Here is a 17,208-nt window from a genome sequence, read left to right on the forward strand (position 1 = left end):
CCTCAGTTCAAAAATGTTTGCTTAAAATATGGATCATATTGTAAGGGTACTCACCACAAATCTTACCAACTTAAAGTGCTGACTGTATATCAGTACAGTGTAGAAGTGTGTTAAGAGTTGTGGAATAAGAAAGAGGAAATGGAAAAGGTTATGGATGCTTAAGAAAAGACAATCTATGCCCAAATAATTGCTACAGGGAATAGTGTGCTAAATAATTTTATAGTGATCTGATACATTTCAAAGTCCAGGCTCTTCAAATTTAGTGAGAGATTCATAAAGACTGAACAACCTTTGAGGCAGGAAGGCCCACCCTTCTAATAGTGGAATGTCATAATATGTACGAGATATTCCTGAAGAGGGGTTATTCTTGGTGCTATTATTTGGTTTTATATAGATTATACTGTAAAGGTACTCATCACAAATATTACCAACTCTAAGTACTGACTCTATTTCAATGTATTAATTTAGAGTTTATCTTCTCCACCAGAGAATAAGTTTCCTGAGAGCAGAAACCCTTTCCCTCTTTGTCATTGCTAACCTCTGTACCAAGCATGGTCATGTTTAAAAAAGGAGTATTAAATGAATGAAAGTCTGTTAGGCTTCTGACTGATCTTCTCTACAGAAGGTCCACTAAGATTTAGAGATAGAACTTGTAATTCGTAGGCCCAATCCAGTCATCTGAGAAGTAGAATTGTTAAGGGAAGACATATTAGGATCTTTGAAAGAGAACCTCAGTGGACGTTCTTAAACGTTTAGTATGTATAAGCCACTGTAGAAGATTAATACTGAAGTGTTCCATGACCTAATGGACATATTCATAGTGATGTTCGTGATTTCATTACAGGCTTGTTCTCCTGAGCTCCCATCTCTGAAACAAGTCTTGCAGAAGAATAAATGGGACACAGTAACAACGTAACAGAATTTGTCCTCCTGGGACTCACTCAGGATCCTCAGGGCCAAAAAGTGTTATTTGTCATGTTTTTGCTCATCTACATTGTCACGATGGTGGGCAACCTGCTCATTGTCATGACTGTTATTGTCAGCCCGTCCCTTGGCTCTCCCATGTACTTCTTCCTTGCCTATCTGTCACTCATGGATGCTATTTATTCCACTGCCATTTCCCCCAAAATGATTCTAGACTTACTCTGTGATAAAAAGACTATTTCCTTCTCAGTTTGCATGGGCCAGCTGTTTATAGAACACTTATTTGGTGGTGCTGAGGTCTTTCTTCTGGTGGCAATGGCCTTTGACCGCTATGTGGCCATCTGTAAACCACTGCATTACTTGACCATCATGAATCGACAGGTTTGCATTCTGTTGCTGGTGGTGGCCTGGGTTGGAGGTTTTTTGCACTCTGTGGTTCAACTTCTCTTTGTGTACAGCCTCCCCTTCTGTGGCCCCAAAGTCATTGATCACTTCAGCTGTGATATGTACCCATTATTGGAACTTGCTTGTACTGACACCTATTTTATAGGCCTCACGGTTGTTGCCAATGGTGGAGCCATCTGTATGGTAATTTTTATCCTTCTCCTAATCTCCTATGGGGTTATCCTAAGCTCCCTGAAGACCCACAGTCAGGAAGGAAGGCGCAAAGCCTTGTCTACCTGCAGCTCCCACATCACAGTGGTTGTCCTCTTTTTTGTGGGGTGTATTTTCATGTATGTTAGACCTCTTTCCAAATTTCCCGTTGACAAATCCATGACTGTGGTTTATACAGTTATCACTCCCATGTTGAATCCTCTGATATATACCTTGAGAAATTCCGAGATGAAAAATGATATGAAAAAAATCTGGGGTAGAAAGTTAACCACAGGTAGAGTAAGAATGAGCATCCACCCTGAAAATACCACTGCTAATTCTAAAGCAAGAAATAGGCAATAAATGATCACAATGAATGATTAAGTCAATTCAATGGATTCTCTAGGAATACTTCTCTTTATTGAAAAAAAGGGATCCAAAATGTAGAATAAATTATTCTTTGACATTAGAATTAAACTAGTAGAGGCATTCTGGAGGCTGGATAAAAGGCAAACATATTTTTTCTGTTATAAATAAAAATAAAACTAAGCTCACAATGTAATTTCATTTTCCTCATTATATACTGAAACAGGGCTTCAAAGAAATTCTTTGTTTTTTTCCTTTTAGAAAGAGAAAAAACAAGTTACTTTGGAAATTTTTATATCATTCCAATTAATGAGAAAACAATTTGGCCAATACTTAGAACAAATTTCTGAGGCTAAAAGTGTGGTTTGAAAAAAATTTACTTTTCATTATTCTCTTCACACAGGAGCTTTTTTTAAGCTCCATTATGCAATTTTGTGTTTAAGATTACGTCTGTTCCTCTGGGCAACGTCTATGCATTTGCAATTCTGCATATTTTAGTGAGACATGATATTGTGTTTGGTTTGAGACACCATCAGTGAGCAATTTTGGTAGATAGGATGTGTTTGATGAAGAAAACCCATTCTAGTTTTCTTGACTAGAGGACAGATAGTATTCTTTCAGTTTGAATTTGAAAATAACACTAATCTAAGTTATAAACGTATTTTATATTTTCCTCATTAGTCAGTATACACACTTTTTGTGATTCTTAAATGAGTAGACAGCGCTTCTGATTTTATCGCCATGAAATTGAATATTTGGAAAGAAATGTGTTGTTTTACACAAGCAGCATGTTTCCAAAAGTTGTATTAAACTTAAATACTTTTTTACGTAGATACTTAGTAATGATTTGTTTTGGAAAAAACAAAATTTTGTTTTTTCCAATCTTATGTAAAAATAAATAAATAAATAAGTTTTTCTCCACCTACAGCCCGTCCTGGAACATCCCAAATCCAGAAAGCTGAAAGAATTTTCTCAGGGTAATATGGAACATTATCTATGCTTAACAAGAGTTTACTTTTCTAACTAAAAGAAAGATTTTAGAACTTCTTTTATTTTTTAAATCTTAGTGTGTAATTTTTCATGTATATCCAGCTACATATGCAATTATTTATAAATCTTGTAGCCTCTTACTTAGAATAGTATCAAAATCATTGAAACTTACTGATTCACTTCTCTGATGCCATTTTCCACCTGTTCTCAGAAGTAATTGCAATTCTAAATTTTTAATCATACTTAAATAATAGTTTAACTATGTATGTATCCTTAAAGGAGGAAAAGTGACAAAGAGGATGGGATCTAGTGCACACACAGAGGTTTTAGCCATAGAAACAGAAAATCCATGTACTGTGAAGAAGAGGTCCAGCAGAATTATGACATCAGATATTGAAGTAAATGGCAACAGAAATTTCAAGAGTAACTGGATATCATTACTAGGATTATTTGAAGAGATAGCAGGGCTGGTTAATATTGATGATATTTATTATATAGGTGTGTGTGTGTGTGTGTATGTGTGTGTGTGGTCTTCTTTTTTCCTTGGGATCTCTTCTCTCATCTCTTTCACTCCTACACACACATCACCAGTAAAAAAGTAAACTTTTTACAACAAAAATTGTTATCTTTCCATGTTTTATTCATGCTCATATAATTATTTTTATTTTGTTTTATGGTAGTATTATACATAGTCTTATGCTTATTTCTTTGTTGCTCATCAGTACTTTGTCAGTTCCAGTTTTTGAAATTGTGAAATATGTCCATTGGGGATTTTGGTTATTAGTTAAAAATATTTTACTGTTTTTAGAATGTAGAAAATAATCCCATTTACTAACATGAAAATATTAAGTAAATCATCCTTTATTTTTATATTAAAGTTTTATTCTATTTATATATATATATTTTTAAATAGCATTAACCATATATACAGAATTTTATTTTCTACCAGATGTGGCCAGTTAGTGTGGTAACCCTATTTCTTTCATAATCTATTCCTTTCCCCTATGTTTCTAATTACATTTCTGTCTTTCATTATTTAATAACATCACTGAGGTTATGGGCCATATTTTAATCAGCCTTGTATTCTAAAAATATTGTACAGGGCTGAAACATAATAAATCACAATGACTATTTGTTGAATGAATAAATAGATTATCTGGGATTTCATAAAGTCACTAGTCATTATAATTACATGTAAATTTGTCCTGAACTCTGAAATAAGGACACACAGAAGAACTTATGGAACAAAGGAAAAATGTTACTTAGTTTGCCCTCTTGCGGCTCACTCAGTCTTCAGGGTCAGAAAATATTATTTGTTGTGTTCTTGCTCATCTATATTGTGACAATGGTGGGCAACCTACTTATTGTCGTGACTGTAGTGGTCAGCCCAACACTGGGTGCCCCTATGTACTTCTGTCTTGGCTACTTAGCATGTATGGATGCTGTTTCTTCTACTGCAGTTAATCCAAATATGATCATAGACTTACTCTATGAGAAGAAAACAATTTCTTTCCAAGATTGCCTGACCCAGCTTTCTGCAGAACTCTTATTTGGTGGTTCTGAGGTTTCACTTCTGATGGTCATGGCCTATGATCGCTATGTGGCTGTCTGCACACCCTTGCATTAGATGACCATCATGAACCAACGGGTGACTGTTCTGTTGCTGTCGATGACCAGGGTTGGAGGTTTGTGCATGCTATACTTTATCTTCTCTTTGTTTACCATCTTCCCTTCTGTGGTCCCAATGTCATTGACCACTTCTGCTGTGACATGTACCTCTTATTATAACTTGCCTGCACTGACACCTATGTCATTGGTCTCACTGTGGTTGCTGATGATGGGGCAATATGTGTGGTCATTTTTATGCTGTTACTCATCTCTTATGGAGTCATTATGCAATCCCTGAAGAACCTTAGTCCAGAAGGAAGATGCAAAGCCTTATCTACCTGTGGCTCCAACATCACTGTGGTAGTCTTCTCCTTTGCCCCTTGCGTTTTCCTGTATGTGAAACCTCCTTCCACCTTACCCATTGATAAATTCTTGACTGTGTTTTGCACTTTTTTCACCCCTGTGTTGAATCCCTTAATCTACGCTCTGAGAAATGTGGAGATGAAAAATGCCATGAAGAAGCTCTTGACCAGAAAAAGAAAATGAGGTCTTAAACAAATGCATCACCTACATTCAATAAAAAACTGTCCCTACCACCCTACCAGGAAAACAAAACAAAGCACTGAAATCCACTGTCATCCACTCAATTCCAGGGAAGCTGCGTGTAATTATTTAACTGTAGTAAATATTTCCTCACGTAATCATGATCGTGCATGATGAAAAACATTTATTAGGATGCTTCCAATGATTTCTTTTGTTGAAAATATGTTTTTAAGATTTTCATTTCCTGGGAATATATACTTTTTTTTTTTTGGTGTAGAATAGTTCTGTTGAGTCTATAGATTTATGTTGCATGTGATGACTTATGCTACAGCTGATGCCAGAAATTTGTTTTAGATGATAGAAGATTCTCTGATGTTTCTTTCTTAAGTAAAACTAATCCTTTTTCACAATTAATGTTTATTGCCAATTTCAGAATAATACATTTTTAAATATGACATAAAAATATGTTTCACTCCACCCCATACAGAGATACCTCATATTACATTAGAATTTTATATTTTTATTTTTATACCTGAAAGATCTTTTAAATATGTAGTTTTGCTTATATTGGTTAGCATGTTAACGTTTATAGAAAGAATGCTTCAGAATTCTAAATTAATCATAAGATGGCTAAACATACAAAAGGAATGTGAATGAACAAGGCAGATAAGCAGAAAAATGACCCAATCTGGCTTGTTTTCCAAACTGGGAAATCATCTCCTCAAGTGGAACAGCTTTGTTTGGTGTTATATTTTCATAAAGATGATGCATTCAACTTCCAACATCATTTAAAATATCTGATGAAGCCTTTGTTATTTTTCAATATCCCATCTCCTTCTTGCTCATAGCGTTTCATGGTCTTCCAAAAGGTCCTAAACAATAAAAAAAAGAAACAAACCTGTCGCCGATTCCGACTCATAGAGACCTTATAGGACAGAGTAGAATTGCCCCATAGGGTTTCCAAGGAGTGCCTGGTGGAATCTAACTGTCCGCCTTTTGGTTAGCAGCTTTAGCTATTAACCACTATGCCACCAGGGTTTCCAAGAGTCTGACGTTCACTTGGAAAATTAGCAAAATCCTAAATCAATGAGCTTCACATGTTCACTCCAGAACTTGGCACTGGATTATTTTGCGTGATTTCATTGTCAAGAAAGATGCTGACCATTCATGCTGTTTCCATCCTCACATCTCTTCCTAGGGGAATGCAGATTATTAGGTAATAAGGAGATTGGAATATATTGTTTTATTTGACAGAGGCCTTATTCATTACATTTTTGCAAACATTTCTCTGTTGAAACAGGCTTAAAATATTATCTACCCCTGTGAGAGTAGGAAAATTGTGGTCAAAGACACTCGTGGTCCCTGCCTCCCCAATTTACGCCTATTTTATGATGGTCTAATGTGGTGGGGGATTGGGTCCATTTCACTGGTAAAGCACACTGTATGCATGACTTTGTATCTTGGTATTTATCTCCCGTACTATTACAAGGCTATTTCTTATACCAACTCAACCCTTCCTAAGCCTAACACAGTTCATCAAGTAATGTCAAACATTTGGTTGGTCTGAGTTAACATAACTAAATCCTTCACTTTTGGCAATTTAGTCAATTTTAAAATTTGCATAGTTATGTCAAGCGATGAAATAAAAATTCTAGTTCGTTATCTATATATGTTCACTGATTTATAAGTTACCTGAAGGTAGAAAAGTTAATTATTGTTGTGCTCTCTCTTTCTTGTGCAATGTGTGGGATATAGAAATTACACCAGAAACTTTTAAATTATTTGTATTTTTGAATTCTCAGTCTATTGGAATCAGAATTTTTACTGATGAATTCTGATGAACTCTCCATGTATTAAATATATGTACTAGTTTTCTTTGATATTTGCTAAAAATGTTTACCATACCATTTTTTTCATATTATCATTATAAATGTTTTTTACATACATTCTATTTAAAAATTCTTTTACTTTTAGAATTCTTCATTTACTTAAACTTGAGGAATTCTATTCCTTTTCATTGACTATACATTTTAATTTTTTGTTTTGTTTTCTAAGTAACTTTTCAAATAATTCTGTTTTCAGCCCATCTAGAATTTATTTTTATATGTGGAAAGAGAATATCTAAACCTATTTTCTACAAATTGGTAAAATATTCTGCCAGCATAGCTCATTAATTAAGTACAAATTGAAATTTTTTTTCTGTTAATATGTCATTTTATACATCTTTAAAAGAATCAAATCTTTTCTTCTACTTTTTCTTTTTTTGGCTTATTTCTCTGCTACTAAAACACACCATTTCAGTAATCAAATATTTCTAATGTTATTTATACCTGGTCACCCCCAAAAAAGAAACCAAATCTGTTGCCATCGAGTCTATTCTGACTCATAGCCACTCTGTAGAACAGAGCAAAAATGCCCCGTAGAGTTTCCAAGGAGCAGCTGGTAGATTGAAAGGTGACTTTTTGGCTAGCAGCTGAGCTCTTTGACCACTATGCCACACCCTTTTATTTAAGAACTGTCTTTGGAAAACAAAGGATTTTGTTTTTCTTTCAGAAAGTGAGCATCACATTCATATCACTCAACAACAGAAATGGAAATCTTGACAGAGGTTTCATCTGTTCTGAAAATTGTACTTATGAATATGGCATACTTCCCCTGAGCCACATCCCTGGCTATGTATCTGTATGTACAATTTTGTTTTTATTAAGGAGTTTTGTTATGCTGCTCAATCTTTTTGTGATTGACTCTCTGATATCAAGCATGATGTAAAGGGCACTCATGATGTCATTTCCTTGCATATCTATGAATTCTGATGACCTTACGCTAGCTGTCTTTCAAATAGCATGCATGTGACCAGTGTATCAGGGAATTTTTGAATCCTGCCTCCTAGTGTTCATCACTGGGTGGCAGTATTTGGCTTCTGCCAGTATCCACATCTGCATATGTTCATATAACAGACATTTCCAAAGTTATCTGAGCACTAGAATTATGGCTTTCTAATGCAAAAGCTGTACAAAGAAAAAAGAAGACAGGAGGAGAATTAGAACATCTGAATTGTGGTGTCAGCAAAGGATATTTAAAATACCATGGACTGTCAGAAGAATGTAATGAGTTAACTTACTTTGAGTATGATCCTGTTTAAATTTTATTTCACAAAAGTGTGATAATATGCTAAGTCAAACCTTGGGGAAAAGTGTAAATACGTATTTCACTTTTTCTACATATAACTAAGCCTAACATTTCTCTAATTCTAAAAGTTCGTTTGGAAGCAGAAAAACATGGAAATTCCATTAAAATTTTGAAAGATTAATGAACTGTTGTCAATAATAAGACAGACTATAATGTAAAATTAGAGTCAAGTGATACTGCCCAAAAAACACACTCATACACATAAACTAACCTAAATTCATATATGCATATCAGGGTGTTTCTGTTAGGATGCTTTTGGTTGCAAATGACAGAAAACTCGACTAAAAACTTTTTGAACTATAAGTGTACTTATTAATTGGTCATCGTAACTATAAACTTCAAGGTTATGGCAAGCTTCAGGGTTAGTTGATAAAGTGTATCAGTTTTGTATAAAGGAGCCATGCATGCAATTAAAATTTAGCTCACTCAAAGTTAAGGTGCCAGTTTGAAGTCCTAGTCAAGTTGAGTCTTGGTCCAACAAAGGATAAAATGATTAAGCTAAGACACATCTTCTTGGATCGGGAGTTAAATCTTCATGTTGTGACTATTCATGAAACCAATTGCCGATGGTGTTTGAGAAATAGATCATTATGGTTCCAGTTGATCTAGATTCAGGCTTAGATCAACGACATCTGCTCCAATCCAGAACTGCAGAACTGTGATTATCTGCCTTTTCAAGAATTGGAAGGTAAATTTCAGTAACTTACCTAGTCCCAACGTTCTCTGCCTCTGAGCCATAAGGTTTATTGGGTATAATGCCTCTAACAGTCAGAGTAAGGCCTTCCTCTGCTAGGGATATAGGAACACATGAGAATCTGGGACTTGTTCTTCTTTCATTTTGGAATAAATATTATCAACTTTATAATTAGTCGATGTTCAACCATTTCAAGAGGTGGCATATGATCAGGAACCAATGGTACTGAAGGAAGAAGTCCAAGCTGTTCTAAAGGCATTGGTGAAAAATAAGGCTCCAGGAATTGATGGAATATCAATTGAGATGTTTCAACAAACAGATGCAGCACCTGAGGTGCTCACTCGTTTATGCCAAGAAATATGGAAGACAGCTTCCTGGCCAACTGACTGGAAGAGATCCAGATTTATGCCTATTCCCAAGAAAGGTGGTCGAATCGAATATGGAAATTATAGAACAATATCATTAATATCACACACAAGTAAAATTTTGCTGAAGATCATTCAAAAATGGCTGCAGCAGTATATCGACAGGGAACTGCCAGAAATTCAGGTCAGTTTCAGAAGAGAACGTGGAACCAGGGATATCATTGCTGATGTCAGATGGATCCAGGCTGAAAGCAGAGAATACCAGAAGGATATTTACCTGTGTTTTATTGATTATGCAAAGACATTCGACCATGAGGAACATAACAAACTATGGATAACATTGCGGAGAATGGAATTCCAGAACACTTAATTGTGCTCATGAGGAAACTTTATATAGGTCAAGAGGTGGTTGTTTGTACAGGACAAGGTGATACTGATTGGTTTAAAATCAGGAAAGGTGTGAGTCAGGGTTGTATTCTTTCTCCATGCCTATTCAGTTTGTATACTGAGCAAATAATACGAGAAGCTGGACTATATGGAGAAGAACGGGGCATTAGGATTGGAGGAAGACTCATAAACAACCTGCATTATGCAGATGACATAACTTCGCTTGCTGAAATTGAAGAAGGCTTGAAGGACTTACTAATGAAGGTCAAAGACCACAGCCTTTAGTATGGATTGCACCTCAGCATAAAGAAAACAAAAATCCTCACAACTGGACCAATGAGCAAAATCATGATAAACAGAGAAAAGATTGAAATTGTCAAGGATTTCATTTTACTTGGATCCACAATCAACAGCCATGGAAGCAGCAGTCAAGAAATCAAAAGACGCTTTGCATTGGGCAAATCTGCTGCAAATGAACTCTTCAAAGTATTGAAGAGCAAAGATGTCACCTTGAAAACTAAGGTGGGCCTGGTCCAAGCCATGGTATTTTCAACTATACCGTATGCATGTGAAAGCTGGACAGTGAATAAGGAAGACCGATGAATTGACGCCTTTGAATTGTGGTGTTGGCAAAGAATATTGCATATACCATGGATTGCCAAAAGAACGAACAAACCTGATTTAGAAGTACAGCCAGAATGCTCCTTATAGGCAAGGATGGCGAAACTGTGTCTTATATACTTTGGACACATCAGGAGGAATCAGTCCCTGGAGAAGGACATCATGCTTGGCAGTGTACAGGGTCAGCAGAAAAGCGGAGGACACTCAACGAGGTGGATTGACACAGTGGCTGCAACAATGAGCTCAGGCATAACAGCAATTGTAGGGGTGGCTCAGAACCAGGCGGTGTTTAGTTCTGTTGTGCATCAGGTTTCTACGAATCGTAACCGACTCGATGGCACCTAACAACAACAACAACACTTTGTCTAAAGATTTACTAATATAAACTCATAATTTGGTATTCACTTTATTTTAGAATTTTTTCTTCACATTACAGACTTTTCTCATTACTTGCTTGTCTGCTACTTTTTCTTGGCAAGACTCAAGTCTTTTTCCTCTAGGGATGTCTATGGAAGAAAAGTGTCCAGGAGAGGAAATTTCATTTGAATTTGTTCCAAATATTCTAACAAACTAATTTATAATGAACTTGCATTGTCTTTCATTTAAAACAATGATGATGTAAAAAGCCACACACTACATCTGCACATATAAATGGAAGAATTATTTCCTGATAGAATGACCCAAGAGATTTCTGAAAACTCAAATTCCTGTCTAGGATGGGAACTCTCTGTAATTAGCATCTAGTCCTGTAGATGGTTTCATGTTATATTTTCTGTTGATATATATCTGTCATTGCTTGTTGGAATTTATGGAAAGTCATGATTTTCTGGAGTGCGGTTGGAGAGATGTAGGAGCATTCTTCTAGTGAGGAAAGAAATGGTCTTTGGATATGCTTTTTGAATGACTGAATTGCTGAAAAGTTCTGTTCCTATCTGTGGGAAGCTCTGTCATTGGCTTTTCTAGGAAGTTAAATCCCAGCCTTTGCCTTGTTAAGTACAGAATTAATGAGGAGGGAGACATGAGTATGACCCTAAATCCTCTGTCATAAACTTTCAGTTGCTTCATCATAATTGATTAAAAAAAGAACAATTCATTTAACTAATTTCAGCGATTTTTACTTTGTGTCACTAAATAACAGGCTTGGCCAGGTTAATTTCCATTAATTTGCCCAGTTTTTACATAGTCATGCAAACATAGCATCCTCATTGTTCTTCTAGCACATTTTCCCAACAGATGAGAACGTTCAACTGTTTACTATTATTTTCAAATATCTTCATTTTCCAGACATCTACATATACACTTCCACAGTTATATGAAAAAGAAAATGGTATGGTGGGCAGCTTGTGTGCAAGTGTGAAGAGTGTAACCACTTGGAACTATTTCTAGATCCACTGATCAGATGCACATTGCCATGTGCTCTGTGATTTCAGATAAATACATGAGGTATCTACAATTACTCTCAATGAAAGAAGCCCTGGTTTTCAGGACTAAGGACAAGAACCAAGAGGTGAGTTTTTGAAACATCTGACGGAGGACACTCATTAAAAATTTTACATGATATATAGAAATAGAGATAGTTTGTTAAAAATATACCATTAGATTAATTGCTAATTGGTAAAATTAAGCAAGAGAAACACAGAAATTAACCAGAACCTACACAGTCTATTTCGCTTTAGTATTTTATCGGATAGACATTTACTGTCCGTTTGCCAGAAAACAAAAGAGGCATGCTGTGCATTACAAGGAAGTCAATAGGTTTGTAATCTTGGTTCATAGGATATGCGATGTTAATAAAGATGTAAAATTAATTTAAATGTATTTGAAATGAATAAAAAAAAATTTTTTTATGTTTTTAGTGCCTTTGGAAAAAAAAAAATTTTTTTTTTTTTTTTGAGTCAAGTGGGTTCTAACTAACTCATAGAGAACCTGAAGGACAGAGTAGAGCTGCCCCATAGAGCTTCCAGGGAGCAGCTGATGGATTCAAACTACCAACCTTTTAGTTAACAGCCGTACACTTAACCACTGCACCACCCAGGCTCCATATTTGAACTAAAAAATTTAAAACTATGTGTTATATCAAGTGTGTCAGGGTGTAAAACAAAATGTTTGTTATGTCTGTAAGTTTGATATGTGCTTTTAAGTGTGAATGTTTTAAATCATGACAACAAGCTTATATATATACGAAATTTTGACAACCGTAATGATACATATGTAATTTTTTTTAATTTATGCTAAAAGAAACTGGTGAACAGGAAGTACCTTGCCTACTGCCACTTAGAGAGACTTATAAAACTGCAATTGTAATGTACTATAGAGGTTATTTTTGTTACTATGGCATTTTAATTTCTGTTTGTAAAAAGCCATGTCCTTATAAAAATAAGTTAAATGTTTTTTTTTTTTTTTCTAGAATGGTGTTAACCTAGTGGTTTAAGTTGAGAGCATAGTAATTATTCTAGCGTTTGTAGTATCAAATCTTTGAGGACTGAAACTATAGTGGATACTTCACATACTGATTGTTTTACATGGAAATAATTTAGCTGGCCAACAGAATATTTATTTCAGTGAAATCCAACACTGATTATTAATAACATTGAGGGCACTAGGCCTTGCAGAAAAAAAGTAGTTAAAAAAATTAGATATAAACTATCTTTACCATTATGTTCTTCAATAGCTGTGCCTTTATTAATCTACAGCTTCAAAAACGATAGAACTCCTGAATCACCCAGACATACACAGTGCTCGTTACAGCTGGTTTCTAAAAGAAAGTTCAGAATTCTTCTGCACATGTTCTTTCCCTTCAACCAAATCAATATAAATGAAATCAGCTTGTCTACATTTGAGGAGTAGTAATTTGGCAATTTTCTGCAAGAATGAATAATCCTAGAGATTGTGTTTGTATCTGTATATGTACTGTTCTGTCTTATTTCAGTTTGTCTTTAACCAGAAGTGCTAGGTCCTCCGAGGGATCAATGTTCTTTTTTTTTTTCCTTTGAATTTTCTTTTTCTTTCTCTCCTCTCCTCCCATCTTCTCTCCTCTGCTATTCTTCTTTTTTTTTTTTTGTTTTACTCTTGTCTCCCTTTTCCCCTTCCTTTTCTTTCCTTTCCTTTTTTTTTTTTTTTTCCTTCATTTTCTACGATGGGCTCTGTGTTTATTTGTAACGGCTTCCCAAAAAGCCTCCTGAGTAAATTCAGGAAGCCTCAGAGGTTGGCCTTCCAGCACTCTTTCACTAGAAGAAGTCTCTCTGAAGATTTCTTAAGAAAGTTACCCCCACTTAAGATATTAATATCCCCATTACCTCTGTATATTAATTTCTTAAATATAATTTCTCTGCTTCCTTTTTTGACTCTTCTTTTCATCATTTTCTACCCTTTAGGCCTCCATCTGATCCATGGGTACAAGTTTTTCCTTTTTTTCCGTTTAACATTCGTCAATATACGTACCATGACAGGTAGATATTATGACACATATACAACAAAATGGATAGTTCTTGTAATGTACAGTTTTATCCTATGTCCAAAAATGTGTGTCTGTGAGTTACAGGTATATAACATTATTTTTATAAGAAGTATGCTTATTCCTAATGTGAAAAAGATCCAGATGATTTGTTCTGATCAGATGTTCATGGAGAAACATTCAAGAACAATAATAAAAAGCTATCGTTTATTGATTCCTTATCAAGATCCAGGCAGTACTCTGGGCACTTTACATGTAAAAACACACACACACAAATTTCAGAGATGCATACGATTGGTTTCCCAATTTTACAAATTATGAAACTGATGCACAAAGAGGTTTATGAAGTTGCACAAGGTCACAGAGACAGTAAGCGGTGAAGGTGGAATTCAAACACAGACAGTGTTGCCACAGAGTACACATTATTCGTCACTGTGCTGTGCGCTGTTTCCAGGGGTGTCCTGGGCCTTAAACAGGCACACACTGAGTGAGAAAGCTAACCATTCTTTGGTCACTTGAATGATCCAATTCCAACACTGGCTAGCGTTTTTTAAAGTATCATTGATGAGCTTCGAGATTGTTGCTTAATTACAAATATATAAATAGAAACATGCAGCAGAATAAAATAAGATGGGGTTTCACTGATAGTGTCATAGGCATGTGGACTAGAAAGGATTCTAAGATCATCTAGTTCAATCCTTTCTTTTCCAACGAGTAAATTGAGACAGATTTGTGGCTAAATATACAACATAACTAAAACTTATAACTTCTTACCCTGTGTTTGGATTTTTCCTTTGAGTATGTTCCTTTTTGGAACTTTGTCCTTGAAGTTCTAACTCTGACCACTCTCAGTGCCTAAGAAGTGTTATCTCTAAATCCCTCTTCCTTTGTCCTCTATCTCTCTTTAAGGTGTCTGTATTCTCCCCCATGGCTACCCAGCACACCTGCAATGGATTTGAAAAATGCTGGCTGCTAAGGTACTAGTTGTTAATTGTTATGTGTCAGTTGACTTTAGCTCAAAAATATTTGTGAAAATATAGACTATATTGTAAGCGCACTCACCACAAATACTACCAACTCAAGATGCTGACTGTATGTCAATCGGGTATAGAGGTGTGTCAGGACTTGTGGGATAAGCAAAGAGAAAATGGAAGGCATTATGGGTCCTTAAGAAGAGACATTCAATCTATGGCCCAATAATTGGTACAGGGAATAACATACTAAATAATTTTGTAGTTATCTGATACGTTTCAAAGTCTGGCCTCTTCAGATTTAATGAGAGATTCATAAAGGCAGAAAAACATTTGAGGCAGGAAGGACCAAAACTCTAACAGGGTAATATTGTAATATTTAGTGAGATATTCCTGAAGAGGGATTATTTTTGGTGCTATATAGATCATATTGTAAAGAGACTCACCACAAATATTACCAACTCTAAGTACTGATTCTATGTCAATTTATTTGTTTAGACTTTATCTTCACCACTAGAGAATGTTTCTTGAAAGCAGAAATCCTTTGCTTCTTTGTCATTGCTGACCTCTGTGCCAAGCACTGTCACGTTTTAAAAAAGGAGTATTAAATGAATGAAAGGCTGTTGGACCTCTAACTGATTTTCTCTATAGAAGGTCCACTAAGATTTAGAGATACAACCTCATAATCATACGCCCAATCCAGTCATCCTAGAAGAAGTAGAATTGTTTAGGGAAAACATACTGGGATATTTGAAAGAGAAACTCAGTAGATATTTCTAAAAGTTTATTATGAATAAACCACTGTACAAGATTAATAGTGAAGAAGAGCGCCATGACCTAATGCATATGTTCACAGTGGTGTTCATGATTTCATTACAGGTCTTGTTCTTCTGAACTCTCATCTCTGAAGCAGGTCTTATAGAAGAGTAAATGGGACACAGTAACAATGTAACAGAATTTGTCCTCCGGGGACTCACTCAGGATCCTGAGGTCCAAAAACTGTTATTTGTCATGTTTTTGCTCATCTACATTGTGACAATGGTGGGCAACCTGATCATTGTCATAACTGTTATTGTCAGCCCCTCCCTGGGCTCTCCCATGTACTTCTTCCTTGCCTATCTGTCACTCATGGATGCTGTTTATTCCACTGCCATTTCCCCCAAAATGATTGTAGACTTACTCTGTGAAAAAAAGACGATTTCCTTCTCAGCTTGCATGGGCCAGGTCTTTATAGAGCACTTATTTAGTGGTGCCGAGGTCTTTCTTCTGGTAGCAATGGCCTATGACCGCTATGTGGCCATCTGTAAGCCACTACATTACTTGACCATCATGAATCGACAGGTTTGCATTCTGTTGCTGGTGGTGGCCTGGGTTGGAGGTTTTTTGCACTCTGTGGTTCAACTTCTCTTTGTGTACAGCCTCCCCTTCTGTGGCCCCAATGTCATTGATCACTTCGGCTGTGACATGTACCCATTATTGGAACTTGCTTGCACTGACACCTATTTTATTGGCCTCATTGTGGTTGCCAATGGTGGAGCCATCTGTACGGTAATTTTTATCCTTCTACTAATCTCCTATGGGGTCATCCTAAGCTCCCTGAAGACTCACAGTCAGGAAGGGAGGCGCAAAGCCCTGTCTACCTGCAGCTCCCACATCACAGTGGTTGTCCTCTTTTTTGTCCCATGTATTTTCATATATGTTAGACCTGTTTCCAACTTTCCTATTGACAAATCCATGACTGTGGTTTATACAGTTATCACTCCCATGTTGAATCCTCTGATATACACCTTGAGAAATTCTGAGATGAAAAATGCTATGGAAAAAATCTGGAGTACAAAGTTAACCACAGGTAGAGTAAGAATGAGCATCCACCCTGAAAATACCATTGCTAATTCCAAAGCAAGAAATAGGCAATAAATGATCACAATGAATGATTAAGTCAATTCATTGGATTCTCTAGGAATATTTCTCATTATTGATGCAAACACATCCAAAATGTAGAATAAATTACTCTTTGAGGTTAGAATTAACTAATAGAGACATTCTGGAGGCTGGATGAAGGGCATTTGTATTTCTCCTTTTATAAATAAAAGTAAAACTAAGCTCACATTGTAATTTTATTTTTCTCAGTACATGCCGAAACAGGACTTAGAAGAAATTCTTTTTTTTCCTTTTAAAAAGAGAAAAAACAAGTTACTTTGGAAAAATTTGTATTATTCAAATTAATGAGAAAACACTTAGGGCAATACTTAGAACAAATTTCTGAGTCCAAAAGTATGGTTTTAAAATATTACCTTTCATTATTCTATCAGCACAACAGCTTTTTTTTGAGCTCCACTATGAATTTTGTGTTTAAGGTTACTTCTGTTCCTCTGTGCATTTGTAATTCTGCATATTTTAGTGGAACATGATATTGTGTTTGAGACACCATTGGTGAGCAATTTTGGTAGATACGATGTGGTTGATGAAGAAAACTCATTCTAGCTCTTGATTAGAGGACAG

At 35.7% G+C, this 17,208-nt stretch overlaps 2 protein-coding genes across 2 annotated transcripts; both read left to right on the plus strand.

The window, feature by feature from the left end:
• Positions 1-894: 894 nt before the first annotated feature.
• On the plus strand, positions 895-1,881 carry LOC100677410 (olfactory receptor 4A5-like). The gene has a single exon (XM_010601634.3). The coding sequence runs from the start codon at positions 895-897 to the stop codon at positions 1,879-1,881; it is 987 nt and encodes a 328-aa protein (XP_010599936.2).
• Positions 1,882-15,636: 13,755 nt separating this feature from the next.
• LOC100653705 (olfactory receptor 4A5-like) lies at positions 15,637-16,623 on the plus strand. Its single transcript, XM_003422330.3, has one exon. It carries the CDS (start codon positions 15,637-15,639, stop codon positions 16,621-16,623), a length of 987 nt encoding a protein of 328 aa, XP_003422378.2.
• Positions 16,624-17,208: the final 585 nt, after the last annotated feature.

Source organism: Loxodonta africana, chromosome 7 (assembly GCF_030014295.1).
Source record: "Loxodonta africana isolate mLoxAfr1 chromosome 7, mLoxAfr1.hap2, whole genome shotgun sequence".
Classification (NCBI taxonomy): Eukaryota; Metazoa; Chordata; class Mammalia; order Proboscidea; family Elephantidae; genus Loxodonta; species Loxodonta africana.

Excerpts from the sequence above, each read along its gene's own strand:
- LOC100677410 (XM_010601634.3), top strand. The coding sequence starts at position 895 with ATGGGACACAGTAACAACGTAACAGAATTTGTCCTCCTGGGACTCACT.
- LOC100653705 (XM_003422330.3), top strand. The coding sequence starts at position 15,637 with ATGGGACACAGTAACAATGTAACAGAATTTGTCCTCCGGGGACTCACT.